At 39.4% G+C, this 15088-nt stretch overlaps 1 protein-coding gene across 2 annotated transcripts in view; it reads left to right on the top strand.

Moving 5' to 3' along the window:
• The first annotated feature begins 2496 nt into the window (after nt 1-2496).
• TP53BP1 (tumor protein p53 binding protein 1) overlaps nt 2497-15088 on the top strand; it is a 72549-nt gene continuing 59957 nt past the window's right edge. For both annotated transcript variants that reach the window (XM_044918384.1, XM_021695755.2), the window contains exons 1-7: nt 2497-2595; nt 3174-3358; nt 3564-3657; nt 3901-3985; nt 12008-12138; nt 13380-13538; nt 13888-14017. In XM_044918384.1, the coding sequence (XP_044774319.1) occupies nt 2589-2595; nt 3174-3358; nt 3564-3657; nt 3901-3985; nt 12008-12138; nt 13380-13538; nt 13888-14017 (791 nt within the window). In that variant the 5' untranslated portion in view covers nt 2497-2588. The remainder of the gene's footprint in view (nt 2596-3173; nt 3359-3563; nt 3658-3900; nt 3986-12007; nt 12139-13379; nt 13539-13887; nt 14018-15088) is intronic.

Here is a 15088-nt window from a genome sequence, read left to right as displayed (position 1 = left end):
GAAAATTTATCCAGGTTTTAAAATTACCGATTAAAGACAATGTGAGAGGAAATGGCTTTAAGCTTTAGAATAAAGGATTTAGGTGAGATGCTTAGAAGAAAAATCTCTGAAAATGAGGTTTATTAAACTTTAAAGTGAGTTAGCATAAAGTCTGATGGGATTTTCTTGTCTTTAGAGGTAAATTAGATTTCTCTCTGTCTGAGGTGGCGTAGGTAAAGATGCACCTGCAGGTAGGTAGCCCAGCTGATGGGCTTTTGCACCTTAGAGTCAATGAAGGTCTTTGGCTCACCTAACCACAATCAGTCACAGTCTCAGCGGGTACCCATCCTGCTTGCATTTTCTAATCTTTCTGGGTAATTTAATGATTAATTTAATTGTTACACTGGCTACCAAGGAATTCACAGATTTTTGGGGTTTTTTTGACAGAGAGAGCACATGCATGCTTGCACGGGGGTGCAGGGAGTGGAGGGGCAGAGAGAGAATCTTAAGCAGGCTTAAGTAGTGGTGGCTTAAGCAGGCTCCAGGCCCAGTGTGGAGCCCCGAGGTGGGGCTAGATCTCACAACCCTGAGATCATGACCTGAGCCGAAATCAAAAGTTGGAGGTGAACCCACTGAGCCACCCAGGCGCCCCTCACAGTTTTTCTTCACAGTTTTATTTGGTAATGGGAATGGCTCAGGCTTGCTTATTTATTTATTTATTTATTGTCATGTTTATTGAGGTTCAGTTTACCCTTTTTTAGTGCACAGTTTTGTGAGTTTTGACAAACATATATGGTTGCTTTTCAAATAATCAAGAGGGCCTATTTATTTATGTCTTGCTTGGGGAGGGGAAATGCAATAGCAGGGCAGAAAAGAGCAAAAATATAGTGACTTTTGGGGTATTTTTATGGGAATCGAGGTCAAGATTTGCCCACAATAGGAACTGGTTGGTTGAGCCCTCACAAATGAGCAGATGAATTCACTTAGTCTACCTAGTGTTGTTAATATCAACCTGCCCTGGTCCTTTTAGAATTAAATTTATTTGGTCACTGGTCTTCTGCAGCATTAGGAGTGGAGGAAAGGAGGAGTCAATTATAAATGATTTCAAGATTAAGAAGTGGGATGTGTCTCTGTGTGTTCTATTGCATTTTTGTTCCACTAGTAAAACATTCCGGGGACCCTAATTATATCCTAGTTACAGCAACAATAGATTCTAGATTTTTCAGGACAGTTTCATTTCAAACATTCCGTCCTTTTGTTTCTGTAAGTTAAGTATACTCACATGATATACTTTGCTTGTTGGCTTAAAAAATGTGATCACTGTAATTTATAACAGCAGGGAGAAGACTGGTTTATAGGAAGCTCTACTTCCTCTTAGCCTATATGAAGTGCTAAATTGGGCATAGACAGGATTGGAGGATCATGGTTGGGCTGTACCTAAGTCATTCTGAGCCTGGGGTACAGAGAAAGAACTACCTCCTATTGAATGCCTACTGTGTATATGCTTGGCAGTGTGTTAGGCGCTTTCCCTTTTGACAGCCTCTCTGGCTAGAATTCCGTTCCAGATCCAACCACCACTTAAATAAAACAAAACACATACTCCTCATGGTGTCTAGTTAATTAATACAAGTCACAGCTGCCACACCCTCTGTAAGACCCCGGCACCATAATTAGGTTCATAGACTCTCAAGGTTTGGAGGGATCTTTGAGGTCATCTACTTAAAGGGGTGGCAGCTGTTCTCTTCACCATGGAGTCTGAGAATCACTGTGCTCAATTCTCTCAAGGGGAAGTGCAAAAAAATGTCTGGGGCTATCGTCTCCTTGGGTGTCAAGTTCGTGTAAAGATAGGACAATGATGGGCAAATGTGAAGCTCGAACTATGTTCCATACTGGAAAGGGCAATGGGGAAAAAAAAAAAAAAGCTTTACTGGCCCTTCCGACAATGTAAAGGAAAAAAACAAACAAACCCCAAACTGGCGGAGACTTAATGTGAGGCCCTTGAATTCAGTTAGAGGCCCACATAAAGGGATCCTGATGGACACAGGTAAAACCCAAAGCATCCTCCCTTTCTTCACTTTGAACAGCTCTGAAGTACTAGGCATCCTGGATCCTCTTTGCCTTTTTATTAGAAAGCGGGGGAACCCTCTCCTTTTCTATGGAAGAGGGTGAGAGATGGGGTCTCCAGGTGCAGGAACGATAGAAAACAGGTCTTTTCTCCTGTGTCTGAGTAGTACAAACAATTGTCCTAGAGGCAGGTGAATATATTTCACGCCCTCTCAAGGTCCCTTCGGTTCAAGGATACTGTCATTCTCTGGCTGTACTAGGGGGAGGGCCTGCAACGTCCATGCTGCCATGGAAACACGCCGCGGTGTTCCTTTTTCTTACGTGGGGCGGAGCACTCTGCCTCAGCCACCAGTCATCCACAGGGTTTCTTGAGTGGCGGGCAGCCGCAGCGAATGGGCGAGCCGACACTGCGTGACGCGACGGGAAAAGGGGGAGTTGGAGGCCGGCGGCGGCGGTGGCTACAGCGGCGACCTGGGGATAGAGCTGGAGGGAGCTGGGGAGTGTGCAGGGACCTCTAGCTCCAGCGCGAGTGATCTCCCGCCGGGATGCCTGGTACTGTTTGTAGAAAAGTGGGGGTGCAGTGAGCGCTGAAGGCTTGGGTTTCGGGTTTGAAGGGATGGCTGACCGGAGGGGGCGGGGTGGCAAGCATGGCGGCGGTGACGGGGAAAGGGTTGGAGGGCCCTGAGGAGGGGGTGGGGAAGCAGTAGCTGGGAAGGCTGGGTGGTCTTGAGGAAACGTAAAGGGTTGTGGGTGTTCTGGCGAACAGAGATTACAAAGCAGCCTTTTGGGGGGCCATAGAGGCGCCAGAAGGACGTAGGGAGAGTTGTGGGGGATGGAAAAAGAGGCGGGGAGAGAAGAGGTGAGGAAGGAGAGGAAAGGGTGTCTACGGGGAAGGTGATGGAAAAGAAGAGGGAGAGAAGGATTGGGAGGCTGATAGTAAATAACGAGGGAATCAGGCCTTGGGAGGTATGATAGGAAAGTGCTTGCAGCGATTATAAATATAATCTAATTGGAGCCCTAGACTGGTCCCCTTTCCTAGCTCTTGCACTTCCGCCCCATTATTTAAGCTCAAAGTGCGTGAGGAAGGCTAGTAGGTTACACCGAACTGATCTTTTGTTATTTCATTCCAGGGGAGCAGATGGACCCTACTGGAAGTCAGTTGGATTCAGATTTCTCTCAGCAAGACACTCCTTGCCTGATAATTGAAGATTCTCAGCCTGAAAGCCAGGTTCTAGAAGATGATTCTGGTTCTCACTTCAGTATGCTATCCCGACACCTTCCTAATCTGCAGACACACAAAGAGAACCCTGTGTTGGTGAGTGATACCTTGTTTGGAAATGACTGAGGAAAAATTCTTTTTCATCTAATCAGGATTAATCTGCAAACATAAGTACTTAGGCGATCACTATCTTTTGGATTAAAATTGGTTGGAAAAATGAAATCAACACATTCACAAAAAGTATGCCTCATTTTGGGTTATTTCATATATAATGGGGATATTAAGTATGTATATTTTCTAGGATGTTGTGTCCAATCCTGAACAAACAGCTGGAGAAGAACAAGGAGATAGTAATAGTGGGTTCAATGAGCATCTGAAAGAAAACAAAGCTGCAGGTGAGGTGTTTAAAGCTATTGGTCCCTTTTGCAAGAGTGCTCTTGTTGGAGCTGGGTGGATCTAAACATGTGGTTTGGTAAATGTACATAAGGAGGTTTAGCACAGTATCTGGTGCATAGTAGGCACTCAAAAAGTTGATTTTTTAATGTAGCTGATTAGAGTGGTATTGTCTACCTTTCTGAACTTGTATTGAAGTTTGGTGGTAAATGCCTTTTATACTAATATCCAGTTATTTTTTTCAGAACCTATGGATTCTTCTCATTTGGACTCATGTAGTTCCATCAGTCAGGTCATTGAACAGTTACCTCAGCCAAACAGGACAAGCAGGTATACTAGTGTTGGCAGGAATTTATTTAAATTTATTAATGGATCAATTCTTTTATTTGTCCCTATTACCTTATCCCAAGGATAAAAAGGATTAATCTTATTTTTGTGAATTAGAAAGTGGGATTTGAGAATTGTATTAACTAGTACATTAGTACTGATAGCTAGAATCTCTTTTTTGAAGGTAATAACATTTTTTACACCTGTGTTATTCAAATTGTGATCTATCTTGTGCAGGTAAAACAAAATAAGCATTCTTCATTCTTAGCGTAGATATGACTTAATCAGTAGGAAATAAATCATCAAAAAATATTTAGATATGTATTGTCAAAACTGTCTGGCATGCTTTCTACCTACCAACTAAATTACCTTACCAGTTTTAGACCCAGAATGTTTAATTCATACCCTAAAACAGTGTTGAATTTTTACTTTGTCTTATGTGTAGTTTTACATTGTTCATTTATTGAGTTTATCCTCTGTTAGGCACTAGTTTGGATGTTTGATATATAGTCCCATTTAATTTCATCCTTAAAGCAGCTATACTGTGAAGACATTATATTATTTCCATTACATAGAGGGGGAAAACTGATGGGTGAAAAAGTTAAGTAACTTGCTGTAGCATACATTGCTTGTAAGTGACAGCTGAGCTTTGAACTCTCCTGACTCAAGTGCCTTCTCTTTCTTTTTTACTATTCACTGCTTCTTAGTCTTCTGCCTAAAATCTAAGATCAAAAGCGAACTTAGACAACTTCACAGGCCTTGTGGTGGAATAGTAGAAAAGGCAGCAGTCAGAGAGGAGAGTGTTAGGTTGAGGTGGTGAAAGAGTATGGTTTTGTTTGTTTGTTTGTTTTTAAAGATTTTATTTGAGAGAGAGAGAATGAGAGAGAAAGAACGCATGAGAGGGGATAGGGTCAGAGGGCGAAGCAGACTCCCTGCTGAGCAGAGAGTCCGATGCGGGACTCGATCCAGGGACTCCAGGATCATGACCTGAGCCGGAAGGCAGTCGCTTAACCACCTGAGCCACCCAGGCGCCCCAAGAGTATGGTTTTATCTAAAAAAAAAAAAAAGTCCTTTTCTTTTGCATTCTATTTAATACTCTGTTTGCACATAAATTTTTTCTCCCAAATCATCAGTTGGATACTTTACAAAAACTACAAATTGGTGGGCTTATTTTGGCCTGCAGGTGGGTTCTGTTTGGCCCACACTTGGTTGTAAAATACATTTAAGTTAATTGATAGAATTTTAAAATGGGGAAATTTTACATGAACTTGGATTTTCAGCTTCTGGCATTACTAGTCCAGAGGTAATACAGCTGTTGTATTATTGCTAATAATTGGCTGGAGCTGTTAATAGCAGCTAACCTCTGCTTAGATGGGCATGACTGCTATGGTCTGTCATAGACCCTATAATTCACTGTTGACTATTGTACATGGACACTAATATGGAGCCAAGTATTCATCATTTATTGTAGTGCTTTTGCTTTTCTTCTTAGCCACTTCACTCATTTATGTTAGCTTGTTTTGCCTTTTTTTTTTTTTTTTAAGATTTTATTTATTTATTTGACAGAGAGAGACACAGCGAGAGAGGAACACAAGCAGGGGGAGTGGGAGAGGGAGAAGCAGGCTTCTCGCCGAGCAGGGAGCCCGATGTGGGGCTCTTATCCTAGGACCCTGGGATCATGACCTGAGACGAAGGCAGATGCCTAACGACTGAGCCAGTCAGGCGCCCCTTTGTTTTGCTTTCTATAGGCATTTAAGTTTATGGTACTGCTTTAGGAACATGTGCTTTGCTTATGTGTTTCTGTCCTGTTGGTTTGAACCAGGGGGGGACAGGAAGTGTGCATACCTCTTATTGTAAATGAAGCAGTGCTGTTAAAGAAGTCCCATGCTACTTTTCCCTTTTTGTATCAATGTGTTGCCCTTTCTCTAAAAAACAAATAAACAAAACACCTTGAATGCTTAATTCAATAAATGTGTAGGCACTGTGGCAGGTGTTTTAAAGGTGCTTTGCCATCATGGAGCTTATAATTTAATAGGGAAATGTTCAGTCATTACATACGTAGCTATGTAGTTACAATTGTGATCATTGCAAAGAAGGAGGAAAAATATAATATATAACCTAATCTGTGTGATAGGGGTAAGCGTCTCTAAGGAATGTGATCTAAACTATAAATATGAATTTGTTAGCCATAGTTGAGGGGCTGGGGAAAAGTGTGGCATGTGGGAGGAGGAGCTTTCTAGACAGGGAATTGAAAGTGCAAAGGCCATGAATCTAGAAAGGATTTGGAGTTGATTTCAAGAGAATGAAAGCTCTTCAGAACACATGTATGTTGATTTTTTTAATGTTGTCTTTATTCATTAATGCAAGTATTTTGAAAAAAGCTGCTTGTGAACTTTTCTACATAAAATTCGAAAAAAATCTTCCTCTCATATCTAGTGTTCAGTTGATGTAAGCCGATGATCCTAAACATGAAGCATCCTAAAATATACTAAAGAACTATAGATTGTCTTATTTCCCTGTTAAACATCTTATTTTATTTTTTTTAAAGATTTTATTTTTAAGTAATTTCTACACCCAGCATGGGACTCGAACTCACAACCCCAAGATCGAGTTGGATGCTCCACCAACTGAGCCAGCCAGGTGCCCCTCCCTGTTAAACATTCTAAAAAATTGAGATGATTATAGGTTCACATGCAGTTTTAAGAAATAATACTTAGAGATCCTTTGTAAACTTTGCCCAGTTTCCCAAATGGTAATGTTTTGAAAAACAATAGTACAAAATAGTATAAAATCATAACCAGGATATCAGTGATAAAATCCACTGAATGTATTCAGGTTTCCCTAGTTTCACTTGTATTCGAGTGTGTGAATTTTTATAAAGTCTAGTTACCTGTGTATCTACTACTAGGGTCAACATGCTGAGTGGTTCCAGCACTACAAGGATTCCTAGTGCTATCCTTTTATAACCATTAGTGAATCCCTGGTGATCACTAATTAAGACTGTCCTTTGTTTGTGATATTTTGTCATTTTAAAATGTTATGTAAATGGGACTGTACATTATGTAACCTTTTGGAATAGGCTTTTTTCGATCCACTCCTGGGAGATTTGTCCAAATTGTTGCATTCCTTTTTATTGCTGAGTAGTGTTCCATGGTATGGATATACCACAGTCTAACCATTTACCTGTTGAAGGAAATCTGGATTGATCTGGTTTTTGGCTATTACAAATAAAGCTGCTTTGAACATTTGCATGCTAGTTTTTGTGTGAACCTAAGTCTTCATATCTGGGATAAATGGCCAGGTGGGCAGTTGCATGTTAGTTTTTTTAAGAAACTGCCAAACTGTTTTCTAGAGTGGCTGTATCATTTTATGGTTTAACTAGCAGTGTAAGGATCCAGTCTCTCTTCATTCTCACCAGTATTTGGTGGTGTCACTATTTTTTATTATGGCCATTCTGAAAAGTGTGTAGTGATAATCTCATTTTAATTTGCATTTCCCTAGTGGCAAATAATGTTGAACAGCTTTTCACGTGCTTATTTGCCATCTGTACATCCTTTTCAAGGAAATGTCTGTTCATATCTTCTGTCCATTTTCTAATTGGATTTTTAAAAATTGTGTTTTGAGAGTTCTTTATATATTTTAGATATTAGTCCCTTCGTAGGATATATGGTTTGCAAATATTTTCTCTCACTTGATAGCTTGTCTTTTCATCTTCAGAGGGTTTTTCACAGAACAGGTTTTTAATTTTGATGAGACCTGTCAAATATTTTTAACAAAGTAATATAAATAATTTATTTAAAAAAGAGCTTATGGGGCATCTGGGTAGCTCAGTCGGTTAAGTGTCTGACCTTGATTTCAACTCAGGTCTCCATCTCAGGATCTCAGGGTCATGAGTTCAGGCCCCATGTTGGGCTCCATGCTGGGTGTGGAGCCTACTTAAATAAAATAAAAATAAAAAAATAAAAAGCAAAAGAGCTTATAATGAAAAGCAGGGTCCTTTTCCATCCTTGGTCCCCTTTCACAGAGGCAACCATTTAAGTGTGTTTTAACTTCTTTGAGAGGTTATCTTCCTAGCACTCAATGCTATTGTAAAGCTAACACCATTATACTGCCATTTCTTGTTTTGTCAAATTAAGACAATTGAATTCCATAATGAAAGATGAAGATTTAACTCAAAACACTCCCAATTTTTTATAATAATTATTTTAGTTCTTTTATTGGCTACTTTTGTATTTCTAAATAATGTACTTAAACCTTTGTTTTCTTTTCCATCAGTTTTAGACAGTGGGAAAAAATTTAATGTCAGTAATATTTTTTTTGTCTGTAATCTGACTTATTCAGGCCTTTTCAGATTCATCTAATATTCTACAAATATTTATTGGGTATTTCCTTTATACCAAGCGCTGTTGAATTTTGGAGATGAAAAGGATCAGAAGAAATAAAAATCAGACCTTAATATAGCTTACATTCTTGTATGACATATAGCAATACATAATAAATAAGTAATGGTATGTAAGACACTGATAAGAGCTGAAGAGAAAAATACAGCAGAGAAGGGCATAGGAAATGTCAGAGGAGCTCCAGGTTTAGATAGGGTGACGACTTAGGGAATGCTTCACTGATGTGACATTTGATTAAAAGTTCTTAAGTGAGGTCTGCTGTTATCTGGGATAAGTGCAGTCCATGCATAGAGAACAGCAAGTGCAAAGGCCCTCAGGTAGGAGTGTGTCTGGAATATTTGAGAAATGGCAAGGAGGTTAGTGTGGCTGGAGTAGAGTGATGGAGAGAAGTGGGAGAAGAGGTCAAAGAAGTAAAGGGGGAACCAGAATATGTAAGGCCTTACAGGACAGTGTAAGGAATTCAGCTGTTCCTCTTAATGAGATAGGAAGGCATTTAAGGGTTTTGAACAGAGAAATGACATCATCTGACTTAAGATTTTGGGGCACCTGGGTGGCTCAGTTGGTTAAGTGACTGCCTTCAGCTCAGGTCATGATCCTGGAGTCCTGGGATTGGGTCCTGCATTGGGCTTCCTGCTCAGCAGGAAATCTGCTTCTCCCTGTGACCGTCCTCCCTTTCATGCTCTCTCTCATTCTCTCTCTCTCAAATAAATAAATAAAATCTTAAAAAAAAAAAAAAAAGGATTTTAACAGGATCACTCTGGCTGCTGGATTAAGAATAGACTGAAGAGGGTATAATTTTTATTTGTTGATTATGCCTTGTTGAAGTTGGAGATAAAAACTAAAAGTAGCCATTTAACTAAAATTAAAGAGGAGAATAGACTGAAGGGGGAGCAAGGGTAGAGGCAGGAAGACCAACTAGGAGACTATTGTATTTATTTATTTTAAAAGATTTATTTATTTTAGAGAGAGTGAGAGTGTGCATGCACACAAGTGGGAGGGGGAGAGGGAGAGAGAACCCCAAGCAGACTCCGCACTGAACTTGGAGCCTGGAGCGGGGCTTGACCACGTGACCCTGTGATCAGGACCTGAGCCGAAACCAAGAGTCAGACGCTCGACCAGCTGTGCCACCCAGGCGCCCTCTGAAATAATTTAGGCAACATATGCCTTTGGCTAGACCAAAGTAGAAGTGGATCAGGATTGGTGAGATTCTGGGTTTTTTGATTGGATATGGAGTATGAGGGAAAGGGAGGTAACAATGATACCACATTTTTGGTTTCAGCACTGGAAGAATGGAGTTGCTGCTAGAGGAGATGAACAGGAGTACAAGAGAAGGTCAGGTTTAAATGTATTGAGGTTGAGCTGCCTTTTCATTGGACAGTTTGAGGCAATTGTTGGCAAATCTGGATGGAACTCAGGGGGAAGGTCTAACTGGAGGTTTAAATTGCAGAGTCATAAGTATGTGGATGATATTCAAAGCTGAGTCTGGATAAGATCATTAAGGAGGTGCGTAAAGGTGGAGAAGAGCTCCAAGGACTCACTGAGCCTACCAGCATTTAGAGGTCAGGGAGGGACATGAAACAAAACCACCAAAAGAGACTGAGGAAGAGCCAAAGTATGTGGTTTGTGTTGTCTTTCATTGCTCTTCTACATTTTGTCATGTTTGCTCTTGGACTTTCTTTCCCTATATTTCCCAAGGTTATGTAACTGGTCTTCCTGGTTATAGGTAATGTTCTATTTTATTTTTGTGAAAATCTTTACTTAGTCCCTTTTCCTTGGATGATGTACCCCAGCTTTGCAAATTTACGTTTTTACCTCTTTATGCTCATTATAGTTATGCTTAGTAGTCTTTGTATGAAACATTAAATGTGTAGACAGTTTCAAGGAAGCGAAAAATGTTACCTGTAATTCTGCCACCCAGAGGCTAATTGCTGTAAACATTTTGGCATATTTTCCGTCTTTTGTGTGTGCACTTGATATGCACATAGTTGACATGTGTAAAGTAAAAGTGCTGACCTTTTTGCTTAATAACATGGAATTTTTCCTGTGACAGTTAAAACTCTTAATAAAATTTTCCCCAAGTTTTTTATTTTAAAAGTTTAAACCCACAGAAAAGATGAAAGGATATTACACATTTGTTCTCTCTGTGTATGTGTATACACACATATATAAGTGTATGTATGTAAAATACACATTTGGGGGGGCTGGATTGTTTGAAATAAGTTGCAGACATCATAGTTACCCTTAAATACTTCAGCATTCATCTCCTAAGAATAATACATAATCTTATATAATCATAATACCAATATCACATGTAAGAAAATACTAATTGCAAAATACCTAGTAAAATAGTTCCTATTCACATTTTCAGTTGTATCAGATGTCAAAATATATTTTATAATAAACATTGTCTCAATATATTTATTTATCTATTTAGTTATCCAGGATCCAATCCAGGTTTTTTACACATTGTATTTGGTTTTTTCAAACATTTTTAATAGCTGCATAATATATAATTTTATGGATTAGTAAGTTATTTATTTCCCTAGTGCTGGCCTTATAGGTATTTCTTAATCACAGTAAACATTAGAAACAAGTTTGTACAAGGATCTTTCCACATTTCAAATTATTTCTTGAAATTATTGGGTTATAAACATTTTTTAGAGCTTTTTTTTAGAAATACCTTTCCAAATTGTTCTCCAGAAAGGTTCTTTTAGTTTATAGCAAACTAGTTTAGTGTCATAAATAGTATATGATAATGCTTATCTCACCTCAGATTTGGGGCAACACTGAATAGTAGTACAGTATTTACAATTTTTTTTTTTTCTAATTTGATGGGCAACAACTGGTTTCTGTTTTTCTACATGTTTAAAGATAATTGTATTTCTTTTTTTATGGGTTGTCTGTTCATTGATGTCTTAGGGTTCTTCATATGAATTCCTTATATTCTGTGGACACTGTTCTTCTGTTACATTTGTTGCACTATTTTTTCCTAATCGTTGTCTTTTACTTTTGTTTATAATATTTTTTGACCTGTAATGTTAACTTCCTTTATTTTTTTTAAATTTTATTTTATTATGTTAATCACCATACATTACATCGTTAGTTTTTGATATAGTGTCCCATGATTCATTGTTTGCGTATATAACTTCCTTTAAATATACGGGCCTCTTACCAGAATGTTATTCAGACAGTCTGATTCTATATATGTACTCTAAGATTTTTTTACTAAAATATTTTTGTGAAGTGTGTCTGGTTCAGTTGATGTCATTTTTGAGGCCCTTCAGTGCACATCTAATGCATATCTTATGTCACTTGTCAGTAATTCTCTTGAGGGTAAGATTTTTCTCTCCCTGCTTATATTTTTTCAGAGAAAGGTAAAATTCCAAGTATGTTTGTTCCTTTCTTCTGTTAAGTATTTGTGCTATTTAATTCTGCACAGTGTTTTTTGAGTTGCTATCGGGTGCTTCCTGTAGAAAGAAGCACTAATGGGGGCCACGTTTTTTACTTTTTTCAAATTTGCTTAGGATGTTGGTGTGTAGGGTGTCACAATAAATTTCTAAAGGTGCTTTGAGTGAAGTGTCTGAACCTATCTGGGAACACATGATTGTGTCTTTCTGCCGTTTAGTGTTTTGGGAATTTCAGTGGAATCTGCTCCTCCTGTGGGGGAAGAAAAGGAAGAAGACGTGGAAGAGAAGGAGGAGGAAAAGGAAGAAGATACTAGAGATGATACCATCACACACTCCCTTGGTGCTGAAGGTAGCTTTACGCCTTTTTCTGGATAGTAGATTGTTGTAAGTCCCTTTAACACAAGCGTGTAGATATCTAAATTTCTCTTTATCGGTGGGGCGCCTGGGTGGTTCAGTTTGCTGAACGTCTGCCTTCGGCTCAGGTCATGATCCCAGAATGCTGGGATCGAGCCCCACGTTGGGCTCCCTGGTCTGTGGGGAGTCTGCTTCTCCCTTTCCCTCTGCCCCTCCCCCTGCTCCTTTTTGCTTGCTCTCTCACCCTCTCACATAAATGTATAAAATCTTAAAAAATAAATCTCTCTTTATGGGGTTCTAGATTTTTCATCATTAAATTGAGAATAGTCATTAAGAAATTTGCAGTTGTCTAAGATACTCCACCTAATTTGATGTTCAGGAATTTGATGCTCATTGGATAGCCCCCTTTCGGCATATTGACTCTTCTTGTTACATTTGTTTTTCAAATATTTTGGGGATGTATGCTTTGTGTGTGGAAGTACGATCTGAATTGCTCTGTGTATGGGTATAGTTTATGTGTATCTTCAGAAAGTAGACCTATTCTACCTATGTGTTAGGTGCTCCTAAGGTTTTTTGTTTTTTGTGTGTGTGTGTTTTTTTTTAAGATTTTATTTATTTGAGAGAGATAAGGAGAGAGAGAAAGCATGAGAGGGGGGAGGGTCAGAGGGAGAAGCAGACTCCCCGCTGAGCAGGGAGCCTGATGCGGGACTAGATTAGATCCTGGGACTCGAGGATCATGACCCAAGCCGAAGGCAGTCACTTAACCAACTGAGCCACCCAGGTGCCAGGTTTTATAGTATGTAATTTTTTGCTTCATTACGTATTTTTCCTCTTCACTTTTAGTGCCTTTATTCTTTGTTTGTTTTGTGTTCTTTTTTAAAGATTTATTTATTTTAAAGAGAGAGAATGTGAGTGAGCGCAGGCCAGGGGAGGGGCAGAGGGAGAGAATTTCAAGCCAACTCCCAGCTGAGCACGGAGCCTGACACTGCTGGGCTTGATCTCATGACCCTGAAATCATGACCTGAACCGAAATCAAGAGGTGGATGCTTAACCCACTGAGCCACCCAGGCACCCCCACTTTTAGTTCCTTTATTCTTAATTTTATTTTGAAAAACTTTGGGGCAGGGCCCTGGTGTGGACGACTTAAAATGACTTTTTTTTTTGCTAAGGAACAGCACCTTACACAGTACATAATATTGTGGGATGCTACTTAATTTCTTGGGATTTTGTTTCTAGATTCTGCCTCATCACAGTTGGGCTTTGGAGTTCTGGAACTGTCCCAGAGCCAGGATGTTGAAGAGCATACTGTGCCATATGAAGTAGATAAAGAGCCTCTATTGTCAGTAACCACCAACTCTAGTTATACTAGGCTGTCTGATGTGGATGCTAATATTGGTATGAAACATTTTTTTGGCATTTGGAATTGTTTATAAGCATTTTCCTCCCAAGCTATAGCTAGTTGTTTTTTTTTTGATACATTTTATAGTTACTAAGTTAATATTATCTAAGTTAATATTGTAAGGTTGCCAAGTTGTCTGGCAAATACTTGTCAGTTGATGGCTTGCAGATGAAGGGTTTTTGTAAGTGCGTTACTGAGTATTTTCCTTTTTTGGAATGATGCCTGTGTATATTTTCAAATTGGATTCTCTTTTTATTAAAATCTTTACCTTTAAAAAAACATTTGGGACTGCTTCTAGTACTTTGAAAAATTAAATGTCTCCTTCCTATCTTTTAAAATTTCAAGGAATTAAACATGAAGAGCAGTCCAATGAAGATATCTCCACAGCAGAACAGCCCAGCAAGGATGTCCCTGTGGCAGCACAGCCCAGTAAGGATGTGCATGTGGTAGAAGAGCAAAACCCACCGCCTGTAAGGTAAACCTTGCTCTTTCTAGAAAGTATTTTTGAGTTTCTGCTTTAGGATCATACTTGTTTTACTTGACTAGGTGGAAACATACTTAGAAATTGTTGACTCCCCCTCCCCCCCCTCGTAATGTGCATATTTCTGGTCCAGTGGAAACATTATTTAGGAATTCTTACTGTGTCCTCATCTCATCTTTACGTATATTACAAAGCCATTTTATTGCTGCTGTAACTAAAGAGCATGACTCTTCTTTTTAAATTTTTTTAAAAGATTTTTATTTTTAAATAATCTCCACACCCAGCATGTGGGGCTCGAACTCACAACCCCAAGATCAAGAGTCACATGCTCCACCAGTTGAGCCAGCCAGGTGCCCCTGTAAGCATGACTCCTTAATCTTTGCTTGTCACTCCTCTCTGATCTTTGTCTACAGAGGCAGTGCTCTGTGGGAGGACTTCTACCCTCTCTAGTGTTATGAGAAGGCACATGGATATTATATTTGAAAATCCTTTACTATATTTGAGGAGCACCCAGATTGCTTTGGGTCCTCAGGTATCCTGCATCTGAAAGTTTCTGGTATAGCTGTAAAGAGGTATTCTTTTCCCAAGTCCTCTTGGCCTTAACGTGGTAGGAATTAGGCCTATCCCTTTGCTCTGCCTGTGGTGATTGTTCTGTCCTAAACTGCATGTCCTCTGGTCAGCAGCTCAATATGGCAGAGGAAAAGTGGGATGCTTCCAGTTTGGGGGAGGTGATGAATAAATATTCAGTATTGTTTTGTAATTTCCTTCAGTAGGAAAGATGAGGAATGGGGTCCTCAACAAAGTTGAATATCAAGAGAAGTTGTCTTTCTAATGCAAAACACTCAGCCTAACTTGGGCCAACTTTTTAGGCTTTTCTTTAGGAAGTTGCTCTGTAGCTAGTTATGCTATCCCTTTAGTAGGTGAATCTCCCAAGTCTCTGGAATGGGGCCAGCTTTGAGAGTCTTACATGTAAGAGTGGTATTAGTATGAAGGATTCTTGGTTTGGGGCTTAGGCTGAACAGATCAGATGGACAAGGCCAGCAGTAGGTAAAGTGTGTGGCAGTA

The sequence above is a fragment of the Neomonachus schauinslandi genome, chromosome 9 (genome assembly GCF_002201575.2).
Source record: "Neomonachus schauinslandi chromosome 9, ASM220157v2, whole genome shotgun sequence".
In the NCBI taxonomy this organism is placed as follows: domain Eukaryota; kingdom Metazoa; phylum Chordata; class Mammalia; order Carnivora; family Phocidae; genus Neomonachus; species Neomonachus schauinslandi.
The sequence above is the reverse complement of the archived record's forward strand: the minus strand, read 5'-3'. Positions and strand labels throughout refer to the sequence as shown.